Source organism: Chaetodon auriga, chromosome 3 (genome assembly GCF_051107435.1).
Source record: "Chaetodon auriga isolate fChaAug3 chromosome 3, fChaAug3.hap1, whole genome shotgun sequence".
NCBI classification, from domain to species: Eukaryota; Metazoa; Chordata; class Actinopteri; order Chaetodontiformes; family Chaetodontidae; genus Chaetodon; species Chaetodon auriga.
The window spans coordinates 14,838,776-14,856,652 of NC_135076.1; the positions used below are offsets into that span (position 1 = coordinate 14,838,776).

At 41.6% G+C, this 17,877-nt stretch overlaps 2 protein-coding genes across 4 annotated transcripts in view; one reads left to right on the forward strand and one right to left on the reverse strand.

Annotated features, from left to right (window-relative positions):
* The window catches only part of LOC143318636 (adhesion G protein-coupled receptor D2), an 85,148-nt gene extending 78,611 nt beyond the window's left edge, over positions 1 to 6,537 (forward strand). Inside the window, exon 25 of the mRNA XM_076727078.1 lies at positions 6,400 to 6,537. Within this exon, the coding sequence (XP_076583193.1) occupies positions 6,400 to 6,537 (138 nt within the window). The remainder of the gene's footprint in view (positions 1 to 6,399) is intronic.
* Positions 6,538 to 8,412: 1,875 nt separating this feature from the next.
* Positions 8,413 to 17,877, reverse strand: part of nr5a2 (nuclear receptor subfamily 5, group A, member 2) — a 69,815-nt gene continuing 60,350 nt past the window's right edge. For all 3 annotated transcript variants that reach the window (XM_076727201.1, XM_076727202.1, XM_076727203.1), the window contains one exon: positions 8,413 to 11,516. In XM_076727201.1, the coding sequence (XP_076583316.1) occupies positions 11,269 to 11,516 (248 nt within the window). In that variant the 3' untranslated portion in view covers positions 8,413 to 11,268. The remainder of the gene's footprint in view (positions 11,517 to 17,877) is intronic.

A 17,877-nucleotide genomic window follows, 5' to 3' on the forward strand; every position in this document is an offset into this window, starting at 1 on the left:
CCTTTTCAGAGGCTGTATCATATGCTGTAGTTTGGAGAGATGTTTGCTTTAAATGGAGTTGGAAGGCCAATCAGATTAGACAATCAGGGACTGTTGGATTGAGGCAGTGACCTGGTTGGGTATCTGAAAAACATAGAGCATACACTGCCATGCAGGGTTGAGCGACGGTCTTGGAGGTCCTACCAACACAAAGCCTGTAGACCCAAACGTTTTACCTGTTAGCCCCCCAACCAGAAAGCTCAGAACTGCAATAATCAAATGTTTATACAGTTAACAGTTTAATACAGATGATTGGTACAATTGTTGATTACGTGGTGTTCATCCAGGCCTCGTCAGGTCAAGCTTGATCAACACCAGCTTGACAAACCCAGAACTCCAGGCAATGAGAGGCAGCCTTTTCCCTCTTAGGCTTAACTCCTGGCCTCTCTAAAACAGAGCCACAGCCCCAAACAGATGCTAAGGGGATGCTCCCCAAACATCTTCCCTGGGGCCCATACGCTGCTTTTTCATAGCAATGCTTAAGTCTGTGATGTTCATTTATAGGAGCCTCTATTACACTGTTATTGCCGCCTCTGGCAAAGGACCCAGCCTCTTAAGAGTGCTCAGTAGCTTACAGAAACTATTGCTGTCCCAGAGGAGGGACAGCAGACTAAATAATCAGTTTCCCATCACAGTGACAATGTGAGAGCAGCTGTTTGCATCTGAAGGCCTGCCAGCAATTGTCCGTGACGGTCTGAAGCAGAGAAGGAAAGAAAGGAGGCATGAAGGGAGGGGAAGATGAAAGGAAAGTTTCTGTCTGTTTTATTCAGTCCTCTTAAGGGTTTTGATATTGATCTCACCAACAGACCTGCAGATGTATGTGCAGAGACACGCGCACAAATGCTTACATCCATCTGTTGACGCACACGTGTACGCGCACTGAACTGAAGCAGAATCTTTTGTTTTTGTCACAGGTATGAAATGCAGTACACTCAAGGATATACAGCATTTGATTTGTGACTGACATGTATTCCTTTTTGTTTTTTGTTCTGCAACATTTATGTAGCACTTTGCAATAAGAAACAAAAAGGTTACACTGCAAGCACTGATGTTAAAAAGACAGTTAAGGAGTAAAGACAGTTCAATGAAAACTCTTACATTAAGGCCAGTCTGTAAAAAGCGTGTTTTCAAATGCTGTACATCACCTGCTCAGGCATCTGGTTGAAATTGCACGGGGCCTTGATGGAAAGCATTCAGTAGAAGCACTGCTGGCCAAACTATTTGCTGCCTTTGTTTGACACCGAGCGTACCTCTCAGCTCAGTAATGTTGGCATCATTGTTTGCACAAAAGGCATCGTTAAGTGTGCATCTTTGTATTTGTTTCTGTGGATAAATAGCTACGTGGATCCGAGGGCTGTATCCCACTTCGAATTTTGTCAGCCGAATCACATTTGACTGTTCAATTATATATGCTGTATATACTATATATATATATAGGTGTATGTAGATTATCTGCCTACATGAGTCATGCTTTACCTGTAAGACTCATGTTGTAATGCTTTTGTTGTAATGTCAATGTAAGAGTCTGAGCGTACAGTGGCACAGCTGGAAAAGTGCAGTGATTCGACTGACAAAATGGCAGTTGACTCAGGGTCCTCTCGACTGATTACTCAAATCATCGACTTTTAGGGGGCAGCCCTAATACAGCCATATGTGTGAGTATGAGCCATGTTAGCCATGTGGGAGGTGTATGTGTGATTGGTGATGATCCTTTTCTGTGTTGGTTCTTCAGCTCCTCAGCTGTTGGTCACAGCTCAAGACTGCGAGTGGTCCTGTAAGATTAAAAATGTTCTGGTTTCATGTAATGGGATCTGAGGTCACCACCCTGCCCCAGTTACAAGTCTAAATGGGCTAAATGATGCACACTAGAGTTTTCCAATCCTTGTGGAGAGATTTCTGTCAGATTTCCATCAAAAATAAAGTTAATCGCCTGCATCTGTCCTCAGATTTGAGAGTTAATTCTTAGTTTTGTGTATAGGGTTAAAATTAAGATGAGGGCATGCAACAGCCTCCAATAGTTAAACTTTCAATACAGTGTTGCCACAAAGATGTAGTTTAAGTTGTGTGTTTGTGAGCCCTTGCATGTGTGCCTGTCAGTCTGATTCAGTCTTTTCTTTGGTCATGAAAATCTCTACTTTTATTGTTCTAAACACTTTGTGTAAGGTCACAAAATCAGACTTTCTGAGAAATAAATAAGCAAGTAATGACAGTGTGTGGGTGTCCTGATTCCCTATAGCTTGTTTTTCTCTGCTAAAGCACCTGTCACAAACACCTTCACTTACGAGTACAAGACAGGCTGATACTGTTGTCTAATAGTCTGCACTCTTTTCCAGGAAAAGGTGATGCATGTCATGTTTCTTGCTGTAAAACCAGCAGTTTCTCAGGAACGAACAGAATCAGAGCTGCATAATTGGTGATTTTGTATGAGCATGAGCAGAACAACAAGTTCAAAGCCATTGATAGTTTGAAAATAGTCACTTATCCAGACGATGCTGTGGTGGAGGTTTTTCTGGCCAGTGTTGATGTGTTATAGTACAAGCAATGAATAAATAAATAATAATCGCTATAAATTCTAATAACAAGTAGCGGTTCAAGATTGAAGATAATCTGTCATCAGTTCCTCAACAAATAAAACATGGAACTGCCAATTTTCCCTCCCCTTCTTGTTTTAATTGAATTTGTTTTTATCTGAATTGTCTCCGCTTCCAAAAAGCACTTTGAGGTTAATCAAAAAAAAAAAAAAAAAAAAAAAAATGTAATTATTCTTTTGGACATTGTTGTAAGGAAACATTCTCTGCAGCTGAGGAACGGTGTCGTGACTGTCAGGTTGTCAGGTTATTACAGGCGCCGCAGACCTCTTTCTCTTGACGTCCCCACAGAGCTCTTTCTGACACTGTCAAAGCAAAGGTTAAGAGTCCACGTGCTTCACCTTCGCCACTTGGCTGAGGTCTGGCAAGATTAATTCTTTGTGCCTTGCCGTCTCTCTGTGTGCCAGGTTCATCTTTCTCACAATGGAGCCAAGCAAACACGGGAGGAAAGTGTGCACCTGAAAGTGCGTGTGTTTGTGTGTGTGTGTGTGTTTTTAAAAGACATTGGTGCAACCGTTTTAACAGGGCGACTCTGTTTGAATTAGATGTTCTAACCCCCCGCTTGCTAAATGGATTTCTGAAGTGGCTGTAGTTGGAGGCTTTCAATCGGATGCAACCTTGAGTCCTTTTTTATGTGAGCTCTGTAGGATTTAAGTGCCGGTATAACATGAGCACGACTGAATGAATGCATGCTCCTCATTTTTTGAAATTGAAAAATCTCCAAAGGCTCTCCCCATTGTGCAGGCAATTAATGGAATGCTGGCAGCGAGGTTCAGGTGCTTAAAAGTTGTATTTTTTCTCTCTCTCTCGCTCTCTTTTTAATGACTAATAAAGGATAATCATCGTGGAAAAAAAACATCATAATGCTGTAGGCTTCCTCTTTATGCACAATGATGTATAATGCATGCTTTGAAATGAAACGGCAGCGGCCTTCGAACCATTCCATCTCCAAACCTTAGTGTATTTGTTTTGCATGCCACAGTGAGGCTTTTGCATAACAATAGTGAGTGTTCCCATTAACAATGCTTGCCTATTAATTTGATCTTTACATTTTTTAAAGTTTGTCCATCAGGCCGCCAAAAAATGGGTCCCCCAGTTGCTGTTTGGTATAAGTGATTAGAAAGTTGGCTAATTGCCTCTCTGAAGAGTCGTGCTGTTTCTTTTTAGCCTTCTTGTTCATCATCTGTAAGCCTCTAGCAGTTTTAACACTCAGAGACAAACGAATAAACCGCTTTGTTCATCAATAAAATGCAATGAAGTTTTTGTCTCTAGGTTTTGGAGATTATTTTCCAATATTTTTTTTTTGACAATCTGTAGTGAGTACATTGATATATGAGAAAAAAGTAAATAAAATGCCAGTGAATGCAGTTTTACGGCAGCTCGTTTTATGAAATCAGGACCGACCACTGTCTGAAATAATTGCCAAAGCTCTCATATTCTTTATTTAATTTTTTTGGAGTCTGATATGAACTGCTGTACCAGTGAGAACTTGGTGGTCACTCGCTAATGAACAATAAGACGACGGTCAGCGCCTGCTGTACACTTGCATGCAAATTGACTGTACTCAGTGGAGTCAGTGCCTGTTCTGGCTGTGTGCTTTCATGTGATAATGGTTCAATTAATTTGCTGGGAAGGTCTTTTTAATTTGAGGGAACAATTAAGTTGAATGGGAAAAATACAGAGAGGTGAATACACAGGCGTGCGTAATCCTGCGCGTATTTAAAACTTGTGGTCGCTTAGAAAAACTTTCAAATGAAGGTAAAGAGTTAAGATTTCATGTAGTGTATGATCGAATCTGATCATCTGTTATAAAGTGATAGGTGTAGTAGGTTATCCTCGCGGATGAATCCACCGAAGCCGAGTTTTGCCACCATGTGGCGCTGAGCGGGTGTTCATTTTATTCAGACTGGTTGTGCTTTTCTCAGGCCTCTTGGGCCTCCGGTCCTGCCTGAAACTGGACTGAATACCAAACTGGCTCATTCCAGTGTTCAGTTGCACCTTTTCTTGCAATCTTGGAACATTTCCAAAAGCTTTTGTTTTTTCTTGTGCCCTCAATCTCTTTCTCTTTGACTGTGCTTTGACAATGCAGGGAAACATACAAGCGCATCTCGGTAAACACGAGTGAAGTGGTTCCAGAGTTTAAAAGCTTCACATCACACTGGCAGACACAACTTGGGGCTGTTTGTGTGATGGAAAGGAAAACTTGTTTAGAAACTGACAGCACTGCGTCTGTGTGAGTGTGAATGTAAGAGAGAGAGAGAGAGAAAGAAAGAGAAAAACTGTGTGTATGTGTGTTTATGTTGCTTTTGGCAAGTTATTCATTTGTGCTTTTCTTTTTTTTTTTTTTTTTTTCCTTGCTCTCTGTGTGGTTATCTTTTGAGTTGGTCGGTTTGGAGCTGATGTCCACCTTCAGGGATGCGCATAGCATGCATTTCTGAGTATTTTCACCTGAGGCTGCACTTGTTAGAGTCTGTGGATAAATGTATATACATTATTTATACAAATTCAGGGCGAGTGAAAGCAGGTTTAACACATTTACAGACAGGAGGCCAGGCACTGCAAGCCAAGCTCCAAGTGAGGATTGCAACGCTGCGCGCCGGGGATCGAGCTGGCCTCTTGCCCGACTGTGACCGGCATCCTTAATGCTGCACGAGAACAGCACTAACAGTATTATCAACACCTCAGCAATCAAATGATCCCTCATTACTCGACTGAGAAAAAACTGAAGAAAGGTAATTGTAATAATAAACGTGATTTGAGTTTGAGTTTACAAAGGACATTTAAGGAACCTGTTGGCTATGATTGCTGGAGTTTGGTTTTGTAAAAATCCTGAAAATGAAGAGAAGTTAAAAGCCTGCTGTGCTCTATTACAGAAACAACGTCAGCAGTTCTTGCTGCACCGTGCTTCTTTCAGATCGAGTTTGCAGAGACTCTTACAATCCCAATATGATGAAGCTAATAAAACAGGCAACCATTTAACAGCTTTTAGAAGGGCAAAATGTACTTTTGACCCTTTATGCTCTGGGTATTAAAGAAAACTTTAAAAGGCACGAATGCACCAGAGAGAGGGTAAGGCAGGTCCTGTGTCACAGCTAGCTGCAGGTTGGATCGTACAGAAGGAGGATGTCTGAACGCTGTATGTGCTGCTGTGGTTTGATATCTGATCGCTCTCGTCTGATGTCATGTCTTGCGTGCTATGGAATACAAGGAGAATTAGAAAAATGATTCTTCATTTGTTTGATAATGATTCCAAGTATTTTTCACAACACTGTACCTGTTAGGAAGGTGAAGGGCTTTAGATAGCTCATTAACATAATGCCAAAAATCACTTTGTTATAGCCATGTTTCAATAAATAATGGAGGTCTAATTTGCATTAAACACCAACATTTGTCCTGCTGAAGGTTGTGGGATGAGTGGAGTCAGAAGTTGAGACACAGTGAACAGAGCTGCACTTTAAAGTTTAATGGCTTTTGATGTTAACTGGTTTCTCTAAATTAGGCTTGAAGACATTTCGTATAATTTCTTTTAAATATTTTGCCATTTCATCAATTTGTTATTTGAAAAGACTTATTGCAAATATAGGTGAGGCAGTTTTTTCTTGATAGCGCGACTGAAACAAAAGATGAAAATCCAAATGTGTTTCAAAGACGCTGATGGATCATACAAGACATTTGAACCTAATCTGAAGTGGGAAATGTCCCCTGTGTCTTCTCCTACCTCCACCAGCGTGTTTTGTGACCTCAGTGTTTTGTGACCCCCTCTCCCACCCAGGAGCCCCTTTCCTCAGGAGTGGATGCCTTGCCGGCCGGCTGTAGTCTTCATGTTCCCATGGAGCTGGAGTTTGCAGCTTCCTGTTTCCCTCGCAGCCCTGCGCCTCAGAAAAGCTACGGCCTCGTCTACGTTGACTGACCGGGCTGGTGACGGTGATTGTAGTTTCATATTGTGATTCATTTTTTTCACAGACTTTATGAAATGTTTTCTTTGTATCATAGCTCCTTTTTCCTAAACTCTTCCATATTTGCATCACCCGTGATCATTGTAGAGACGCAGGGATGTTCGATTTGTCTGTGTCCAAACAAAGTGCTGCAGGAATGAGTCCTAAAACCTGGAATTGAGTTCCTTCCGGTGGGTTTTTTGAGTAAGTTTTTGGCTAGGTGCCTAAAATAAGGACTGTGGTTAACCTGAAGAGATTTTCACATTTTGTTGCACCACATAAAATTTGTCAGTAAATACCCTACTTATGAACTTTAAAGCTTTTAAGGTTTTTAAAAAAGGCGATTGCTAAGTTGCTATAAATGAGACTGCGGAGCTTGTCGGGGATGTTAAACTGAAGGCTGAAACTCGCGCTCTTGCAAACTATTCTCACTCAAAATTTCCAATTTGTAGATTTATAAAGTGTATATAATATATTGTATTATGAAGCTTAGTGGTGGTGACGTTGGAGTCACGTGACCACGGCGTAGTTAAGTTATAGCCTGACGTTAGCTTTCTGGTGATTGCATTTACTTTGAAAATCATAAAAGTGGTGTTCATATGTGGAGATGATGTTGATGAACAAAATGTGTAAGTACCCTTAACTTTCGCTTGCTACAGACCTCAATAATCCAGAATCCAATGGAAAAATCCCACCGGGTTTTTTGTTGAGGGAACCAGGGTGAGGCTAACTTCCAGGTCGGCCTACAGACACGCGTCATCCCTGCAGCACTCTCTGTAGTGTTGCACTTGTATGTTCAGTGATCCAGGATTCTGCTTCAAACTCTCATTTTAAATTGTGCTGGATAATAATGTAAGCTAAACGCCTCAAATGTAATTTTAACTTCAATTCCAAGTTTTCCGAATTTTGGTATATTTGTGTTTTTCATGCTGTATTCTCTGTAATGGCCTCACTTGCTGTACATTTGCTTGTGAAAGCGCTGCTGTCCAGTAAAGTGTGTGGTCGCACCGCATGAACTGAGCGATGGGGCCTTCATGTGACCCGTTATTGTGAGCTGCATATCATGTGACTGCGATGGCCCTGGTTTGATTGAGGTGAACGCTTTCATCACGCATCCCCTTCTCTCTGCACTGGAACTGTCAAACTATCAAATAAAGGCCAGAATGACTTGGAAAAAATAAGATGAAGCAGAACAGCTGGCTGATGTTGTACAGCATCCTTCTTGATTCTGCGAGTACAGCAGAAGGCATATGTTCACAGACAGATCAAAAATGCGATTAAGCCCCTTTTGCTAACATTCCCTGCTCCTGAACTCTCCCAGTGTTTCCTATCACTCTGTCAACGATCAAGCAACGGCCAGAATGACAGTGAAATAAAAGACAGAACAGCGAAATCATGTTTTCCTGCATGTCGTGTTTGATTCTTATCATGAAACAGAAGAGAACGTGTCTGCACAACGGAGCGCCGTTTCTTGACATCTATGATCCCAAGCTGATGCTGATAACAACAAGACAAGATGGGTTTAAGGAGCATTGCCCTGAAGACACAAATTTGAGAAATGAAGTACCTACTATTTAGGAACAAACAGAAATGTAATTTCATGTGTGTTTCCCTCTACGTGCCAACATCAGCAGGAACTGAACACTTTTTCTATAGAATGATACCTTTCTAAATCTGCATATCACTTGGGAATTAATCTCCTTCCTCAGTGTTGTTTTACAATAATGTTATTCAAGGATCGTTGGAACAGCTCCCCCCCCACCCCCAACAAAACACATGTAATGGAACTGGACAGTGTTAGTGTGCGCAGGAAGCGAGAATCTGGTGTTATAAGCATAATTATTTATTGAAATATGAAGAAAAATTCAGTTAGCCTCAGAGAGACGCTCCCCAGGACAGGGGTGGTGATAAGGGTGGTCAGAATGTCGGCAGGAGGGGCAAAAGTCAGAGACAAGCGGCAGGGAAAAAGCATTTTGATGAATTGTGGGTCCAGGGAGTGACTGTGTACATGAGCATGTGTAAGCGCAAAGGTAGTCATTGTTTAAGTCCTTGATAAAGCATTTATCCTGCATACAAATCGGTCCTGACTGCCCTGGTTTGTTGGAAAGTAAACAGCTGAATTTAACTCTTAGCTGAAATGACAGAAAGCTAATTCTCCAAGCTTTTCCTAAAGTCAGTCTCCGGTCAAACTCCTGGACTGCAGCAGCAGCGTCACCAAAGATGCAGTCACAAAATGAACTTCTGCAATGGCCACATTAATGCGCATGACCGTATCGCCTGCACGTTGTATAAAGTTCACCTTTGTGTTACAGGAAGTCCGAGGCAGCTGCAGAACCTGAACACAGGATCTGAGGAAGTGGGGGGGGGGGTAAAAGATTGTCCCATCAGTCGACACAATTAATGAGCGCGTGAGAAAATGGAGCTCGTGGCAAAGATTCGCTTGATGACATGAGATTTAGGTGAATTTTCTGTACATTAAACATGCCACTGAAAGACTCGATCGTTCTATGACTTAACAAAGCGTCTACAGGTAAACAAATAAACACCACAGGTGGTTGTGGGAGGCAAGTACTGGGACATTTTTTTGAAAAAACAGTAACAACAACTACTGTACATGTGAAGAACTCCACATGAAAATAATTTAGGGTGTTTTGAGGAAAAACGAAAGGAAAAACAAGCCAGTTTTGTTCATTTTCGGACACAATACTAGAAGTCACAGCTCACAGGGGGACAGATGCAGTCTTTGGTACAAGAGCAAACTGGACAGAACAGTGATGCAGGTTGAAATCCAGTGAGGAAAAACTGATGTGGCACAAACGTCTTTCGCACCGACTCGCTTCAAAGCACAATACTCTGTTCAATGTACACAGTTGCATGAACATTTAAAAAGACCAAAAATAAAATTGCAGTGATTTTTTTTTTTCTTCTTTTTTCCATTGAAAGCCCGTTATTTTGCTCCAGACCTGCATCTCTGAACTACTCGTGGAAACAAAACAAGAACATGCTACAGTAAACAAATTTATTCTGGCGCAGACACCTCACGTCATGTAACACATAGATGGAAACCCATAGACCCAATAAATTATCTTCATTATTAAGCGTAACCAGTGACATACTGTACATCAAAAAGGTAAAAGCACTGTAAATAAAAAAAAAAGAGAAAAAAGTCTACAAAAAAAGGGTGAAAGTGAAACGGAACCCTTGTACAGAAATGCTTAAGAAACAAATGTTTGAATGCCAGCAGACACAAATAGAAATGAATATTTTAAGTGTGATTCCTTCTTGATTTTAGTGTCTCACGACATAATTTAAGTACTGCTCAAAACAAATAAAAAATAAAACACTGTACACACACCGAAGAAAGCAAACCAGAGGGATCTCTCCTTTTTTTTTTTTTTTTTTCATTTCGTTGGTTTCATTTTTTAGGAAATCATTGCTTTGCAATTTCTGCTTCATCACAGTTCTCTCCCATATGACCACATGAATGTAAACACCTGTTGAATTATTCTTTTTTAATTTTTTACAACATTAATACTTTATATATATATTTGTACATATTTCCATTCACATCTGCACGGTTAGCTAGCATGGTAATGAAATAAGGCAAGACTCACATAACTGTGACATCACAAATCTTTTTTTTTTTTTCTCTTATAATACTGATTATTAAGGTTTTTTGTAATTTCCTTCTTCTGTTCTGCAGCAGGCTTTGGTCTTTCCGGACAAAGGCAGGGTCGATCCTTCTCCGTCTCCAGAATCACACTTTGTTTTGTTCCAGTTGTCATGAAATAATTCGAAGGAAGGGTGTTTTTTGCAGGAAAAAAGGGCTATAAATACAACTGTTTCAGCTGACAATATTAATTGAATTTATTTAACACTGGTCTTTCTGAGGTACATAGTTTAAGATGATTCGGGGAGGTGGAATAAGAAAGAGGAACCACAAGGTGACCATGAGAAGCAAATGACTTCCGTTACAAGAGAAAAAAAAAACATCTTATTTTTCTTCTTATTGGCCTGTTTATCATTTTGTTCATTAAAGAATGTTCCTTTTTTAGACCTTTATTTTTTAACCATCAGTTCTCCCTTTTCAGTCAGGTCAAGCTGCCGTGGCAGGCGTCTCATGTGAGTTTGAAAACCAGACGTGATGGCAGGCAGGAGTCTCTGGCCTGGTTGGCCGCTCGTCCGTTTGTCTTTACAGTACCAACGACGGCTAAAAGCCGGTTCCAGCGAGAGAGCGCACCGGAGGATCGTCGAACCAAAACAGGCCACCGCTCGAGTCACAGGGCTGTCTGAAAGATGAGCGGTTTTACTCAACTTCCTGTCTCAGCACACTCACAGCATCACCAGCGCTACAACACTCAAGGGTTGTTAATTCTCTAAGTTGCAGCCTGCCAGTCTTGATAGTCTGTGCAAGTGCAGACTATTACATCCCGTGCCAAGTGTCAAATGCAGTGTCAGTTTCAAGTGTTTTACTGTTTTCCTTCTCGTATTGTCTTTGTGTGGATGAGGAGAAGCGCCTCCTCTTTCAGACTTTATTTTCATCTATTTATTTGTATTTTAGAATAAAGGGATCCATATGTTCTTTGTGTGTGCATGTGACACAGTCAAGTCTGAGCTGGAGGTTCAGTTTGGTGAAAGCGTTATTTGGAGTTTTTGGGCTGCAGCGAAACTCTGCACAGCTGCATTGTGGGTAGCGCAGTCCCCTCCTAAGCTCTCTTGGCATGTAGCATTTCAATGAGCAGGTTGTTGCAGGGCACGTCGCCGTTCAGGTGTTTGTAGTAAAGGTATTCTTCGGCCTGCAGGCTGATGGCTCGGATCTCCGGCAGCCGGAGGAGCAGCTGGCCAAACTTGTCCGTTTGCTGCGGGTAGTTACACATGACGTAGTCCAGCAGTGCTGCGTTGACCTGCTCCTGGACGCTTTCCACCAGGTGGAAGTTCTCCAGGTTCTTCACGTCTACAAGAGGAAGCAACAACAGGAAAAAAAAAAGGTCAGGTATGATGAGGTTGGCTGTTGAGAAGTTTGAGAACAAAGTCATGAAAATAATAACAGAGCCTGGTTAGTAGCTGTGTGCACACCCAGTCCTGTATTTAGGCCAGGTGCATGATGACAGATTCATTGAGGGGGAGCAAAAGATTATCCACAGCACTGAAAAATCATGTTGGGTATAATTAACATCAGTTTCTTTGCTAAATTAATGTCCTAGTTAACGCTTGAATATGCCATTGAATGTGTATTACAGCTCGGGAACTATAACTCACAGCAGTTTAAGAGAGTCACAGTACCGTCAGTTTTGAGATAAACGAAGGGGCCGTAATGGTTCACATTGCAAAGACAAAAAGGTTAGAATAATGAGTCTGCTCATTTATCAGGGGACAGTGGTGCAAATTGTCATCTTTGGTTGTGGCTTTTTTTTTTCTTTTCTTTTTTTACTTAAAAGAGGACTTCAGAATGCACCACATGACGAAATACCCCCCCTGCTTTTTTTCCTCTGAATCCTCTCTGGAGACTGCGATATAGAGGGAATCAGGTAAAAGCAAAAAAAGAAAGAAAAAGAAAAAGGTTCTCCTCCTCAGAGATTCATTCCCCAGGAGTCCATGAATTATGTAGGCCAGAGTTACAGTCATATTAGCACCAGAGCTCCTCCTTAACCTAATGCCTTCACCATTCTTTTTATATTATAACAAACTGGAATGTATTGTAATTGTTAGTGAAAACAGATTTTTTTTTTTAAAGCATCACTCGTGTGAAAAGCTGTAACTTTTAACTACAGGGTGCAAAGAATTCCTCTTGGTGGGAAGTCTTTTCACTATTAATTCCTTGTCCAAAATACATTTTGCATCTTTCCAAAATCCTACCTTTACGCGCAGCTATAAGCACTTTTCCTTGACAATAATAAGCTCACAGGGGGTTTGAGCAGATTATTGCAAGACAAGACAAAAATTTGCTAAATGGATAATGGTGGACCAGAGCGCTGTGTGTACTTGTCATGATTATGAAGCGCAGGGCTGCAGAATATTTAATCAGCTAGTAGCTCTGTGTGCGTGTGTGTGTGTGTGTGTGTGTGTGATCTTTTATTAATCTGTTTGACCCCAGGTCGAGTGTGCTCACTGCGAGCTAATGTGGAATGACAGAGTCCCTGTGTCTAGTTGACACCTCCGGACCCACACACACTGAAATATACCATCTTTCACACCAAATCTCAGACACACACACACAGGCGCTGACAGTAATCCATGGAAATACACATAATATTTGTCTCTCACACAGTATACTCCCCCCCCCCGACACACACACACACACACACACACACACACACACACTCACACACACATATACACCCCATCCACCCACCCAGAGCATTAGGAGGAAGGAGGGGGAGATAAATCAGTAGCTAATGAGGTCTAGAGAATGAGAAGCAGGTCCTTCAAGGCACTTCCATCTATGATGCACTCTACCATGCTATTACCATCTTTGTGTGTAAGTGTGTGTGTGTGTGTGCGTGCATGCCTGTTTGCTCCTGTGTTGCCTGTGTATGTATGAGCTGGTGTGTAACGTGTGCGTTCTCACCCTGACCTCTGGGTGACATGGCGGGGGGCTAAATAAGGCCAAGAGGAGGGCAGGAAAAGGGGGAGGGGGTGTGGCCCGTGACAAAGGAGGCTCCAAACAAACATGACATGTGCTTTTTCCTGCTGCCACTCAGCTGCCTGACCCCCTATCAGACTCCAGAACCTCCTTTCACGCCAGTAAAAGCTCGGAGAAGCATGAACATAGCCTTACATAAGCTAACCCAGTAAGAGTGTGGGCTTAAGGCTTTAACACACACACGTCCTACGCAGGTCAACAAGAAAAATAATAGACTTGTTTTCATCTGCACATTAAACAAATGTAGCAGAGACATGGGAATGAAAGTTTCTGAGTGGGGAATGGTTTTATATTATTGCTGATGAGGGCTACAGCCGAGATTTTAGGAAAGAGTCCATGAGATGCTGCAGACCTGTAATCTTTCAACTGGAGTCAGGTTTGGCTTATTTTATTTAGAACTGTTTTTTCTGTAAATTTTCTGTAAGTTTTGTCCACACCACCAAGAATAAAATTCTGTCAGGAAAATACAGAAACTTAAATACATCCTGAACACTGACTGCAAGTGTCAAGTGTTAAAAGTTGCCAATAAATGCTCTTATGCTGCACTGAGCAGTTTGATGTATTTTGTTAAATGAAAAAAAGAGTCGGCTCATGTCATGTTATTTCCAAAAGTAAGGTTTTGTACGGGGTCAGTTGTCAATGCTCAGCTGTAGATCTTCTATTAAATGAATTTTTGTTGGCCTAAAGGTAGTAAAATTTAAGTAAATCCTCTCAAAGCTTACTGGAATCATGTATACATCTTAAATTGGAGAACATAAACTCCTTGTAGGCTGTTAAAACCCCCAAATCCCCTCAAAATAACACAGAAGACTCCTCCGTGGTGTTTACAGCCCTGCTGCTGACTCATTAGTTATTTTTTGGAATACAGTATCTGTTATTGTGCCTTAAAATGATTTTATGATGTTGCCAGACGCATTGTACAACCGCTGAATACTGAACCCTGATTAAAACTTCAAATTCAAGGCCCAGCAAAATGTCTGAAAATTGATTAGACAGAGGACATTTACAATATGAAACTGCAGAATACTGTCTAGCACAGTTCATATAAAGGATAATATATTTTTAGGCACAAAATCTTTGATATAATTTCATACAAGGAAGGACGAGCGTTCTCTTCAGTATAGATGCCGTCGCTAGCAAACATCTCACGCTGCTTAATAATCACTTCAGGGATGTCAGAGCCTATTCTGACTTTGATTTGGTTAATTCTGCAGCAACATGACAAGGTGAGCCCAGATCACTGCAAAAACATGCGAGGTGTTGCCATGGTTTCTCAGAAAGATTTGCCTGTGTTTGTGTGCATGCATGCGGAGGGGAGTTCGGTGGGTGTATGTGCGGATGTTGGGCGGGGGTGGGGGGGGGTGGGGGGGAAAGAGAACCACAGAGAATTAGTACCCAATGTCTCTGTCAAGCTAATTAGGCGAAAGTGAGGCAAAAAGACAGCATTTTAATTGCTAATTATTACCAGAGCCCCTTTTGAAAAAATAATGAATGAGGGTTTCCAAAAAAGAAAAAGAGAAAAAGCACAAATGACAGTAGTTTGATATCTAGTCCCGTTTCCAAAACCAGTGGGCAAGTGAAGAACCAGACAAAAAGCGCTCAGGTTGATGAGAAATGTTTCTTAATGTTGCTGCGAATCAAATCAGACAACTGGATTGATTCTAATTTACTGATCATTGAGCGGCAGGAGGTATGATGAAGGAGTGAAAAGGGTTTGGGGGGAAATTAAAAAAAAAAAATCAACAATTGATCAATGATTCCCAGACAGTGTCAGGTCGGAGCATTAAGTGTGCTAAGCGCTGTCTCCTCTTCCTTCAATGCCCCCCCCCCCCCCCCCCCTTCTCTCTCCATCTCATTGTTCAGTCACTGTGGGACTAATTATCAACTTTTTTTCACATAAAACAGCCACAGTTCGTTGCAGCGCTGCGTCTGAATACTCAAATGGAAACCCTGAGGTCCCGCAGAATACATTGTTTCATTTGACGGGCGATCATGCTGAAGCCAGCGACCTAATGCAAAAACACACACACACACACACACACACACACACACACACACACTCATTCTCTCTTTCTCAGAGCCCCTGAAATCACCGCTGTGCGTTTTAATTAGACTAGATCTGCTCGGTGCTATGAGTATGTGTGTATGTGTGTGTGTGTGTGTGTGTGTGTGTGTGTGTGTGTGTGTCCGCATGTGCTTTTCTTTGCTCTTTCACTGCCCCTTACTATCAACCTGCTCTAGGGACGCACACACACACACACACACACACACACACACAAACACAGCATTTGCACATTCACTCATGCAAATACTCGCTCCATTAGCTCACTCTGATCTTAATAATGCCTCACCGAGTGGACACTGTGATGTGAAAACACTCAAAAACATCACTGGGTGTCAAAGTTCAACATTCTCTGCAAAAGCAAACAGGCATCACAGTGCTCAGTACAGATGAGAGCTTATGCATCTATACATCCATGTGAAGGCCAAAACGTAATTAAAAAAATACTAATAATGGAAAAAATGAAAGGAAAAAGATCAGAAAGGCAGATTATGTGTTATGCACAATGATTTGCCAAATGATAAGTTAAGTTTTATCTGCTTCGATTAATCACAGAACATCGTGCGTTAAGACAAAAAAAAAAAAAGTGCTAAAGTTCTGGTAGGGATTAAAAAAAGAAAAAAAAAACAGTTTGTGGTATGAGTTGGGAATTGACCTGCACAAACCCTTTACTTCCTTTACTTTCCATCATCTTTTTTCCACTTCAAACATACAGTTTTGTTAAAAAATATATAACAAAAATTTACATTTTGCACAAATGTTTTCTAAATGATTTCCTGCGTGCCGCTGTGTGCTTAAAACAACTTTTGTTAAGATAAAACACTGTGTTAAGATAAAGGTGAGGTCATGTTTTCTAAAAAAAAAAACAAAAAAAAAACCTCTTTCACTTCTCACTAAGAGTGAGACAAACCTTTGACCCCCTCCACACCTTTATTTTCCATCACACCATTTCCTCATCAAACTATCACCTTTTTCCAAGATATACTATGAACGAAACATGACGAAATAACGCCGTGGTCTCTCACCTTACGCTCTCTGATCAATAAACCTCTCAGTCACATGCTGCCACTTCACTGTGCCTTTCAAAACTTCACAACCTGAGCTTCCTGCCGCATCCAAAAACAACACATAAAACTCTTGGACCATAAACGGTTATTGAGTCAAGTGCTGTCAGTAAAGTTGGCCAATTAAACTTGAGTCAAAGACAAACTGGTCACTTCCTCTATAGGTGGAAATTAGAGGCTCGGCTCTCCCAATATGGACTTTCACAGGCGTGTATACGAGCCTATCAAAGCTGAAGCACCTTTTACTATGGCAGCGGTGCTTCAAAGAGCGAGGAGTTGATCCCATGTCCAGGCCAAGTCCTCTTTATTGCACCCTACTGGATTGTTATCAAGTCTGTCCACTGCTACTTTATTCATTATCAATCTGCCTCGCGGCTTGGCTCCAATCAGAGGCAGGGGCGTTGAAAGACGAGAACCCAGTAACCTTTAACTTTGGGTGGGTTGAAAGGATCAAGTGAGGCCTGCCTACAATAAGCAACATGTAGAGCTACATGTTCACTGGGAGAATGTGGCTGTGTGTTTGTGCATGAGTGTGGTGTTAAAAAACAGGGCAGCAGGGGCAATCAAAGCAAATAAGGTTCATGGGGCAAGGGGCGATGGCCGCGTGGTTAATGGTATCACTTAAGTGGGTTATTATTTGAGTTGTGGTGCATTGCTCCGATGGATCTTTTACCCTCACACCAGCATAAAGTCATGAAGAACACAAACACCACAGCTCCACACACACTCAGCTCCCGTCAATGCTCCACTGACAGCGTTTCACGTGGAAGTGCGTGTGTGTGTGTTTTTCCTCTACAGGAGGTTCTGCTTCCCCATTAGAGTATTTCAGACCTCATCTATCTATGCTTGCCAGCAAACAAGTTTCCCTGCTCCCTGGAGCTCTCCGCTTCCTTGTTTTCCTTCAAGTCCCATTTGGGGAATTCGCCTTTCTCCGATACGACGCCTCCACGTTAGAGGCGAGAGAAAAAAGCTGGAGTTGTGTGCTCCTTAACATTTAATGGAGGGTCTTTCAGACTTGATATACCAAAGGCTAAGATGATAACTAGTATTATAAGTATCTTATCACAGGATACAAGAGGAGCATGTATAAGCTCAATGGATTCATTTATCGTTGTAACATTAACTTGAAGTGGAGACAAGCACTGCTACACGCTGCAAAACATGACTGTCTGGGGGTTAAGGTGGCTGTATACTCAGAAGAGACAGCATTTGTGTACGTGTTGTGTTGGTAAAAGTGGTTATTATAGCCTTTTCGATTGCTCGAAGGCAGGCTACAAAGCCATCTGTCATAGTGTGGAGTGAAACACAATCATTCAGCATAAAGGCGCACACTTTCAGACAGACTCTCCTGACCTGCATTTGTAGTGCTGCACTCATTTGTACATCCAAAAGTAACAAATCTATATAGTTATAAAGTTATAAATAAGAAAAAAAGAGCGAGGAAAGTTCAAACCTGGCTTACTTTCACACTTCTGCTCTCCAATCACTGCGAGAAGCGAGCTCACTTATCGGATTATAATCTCCAGATATATATGTGTATGTATTC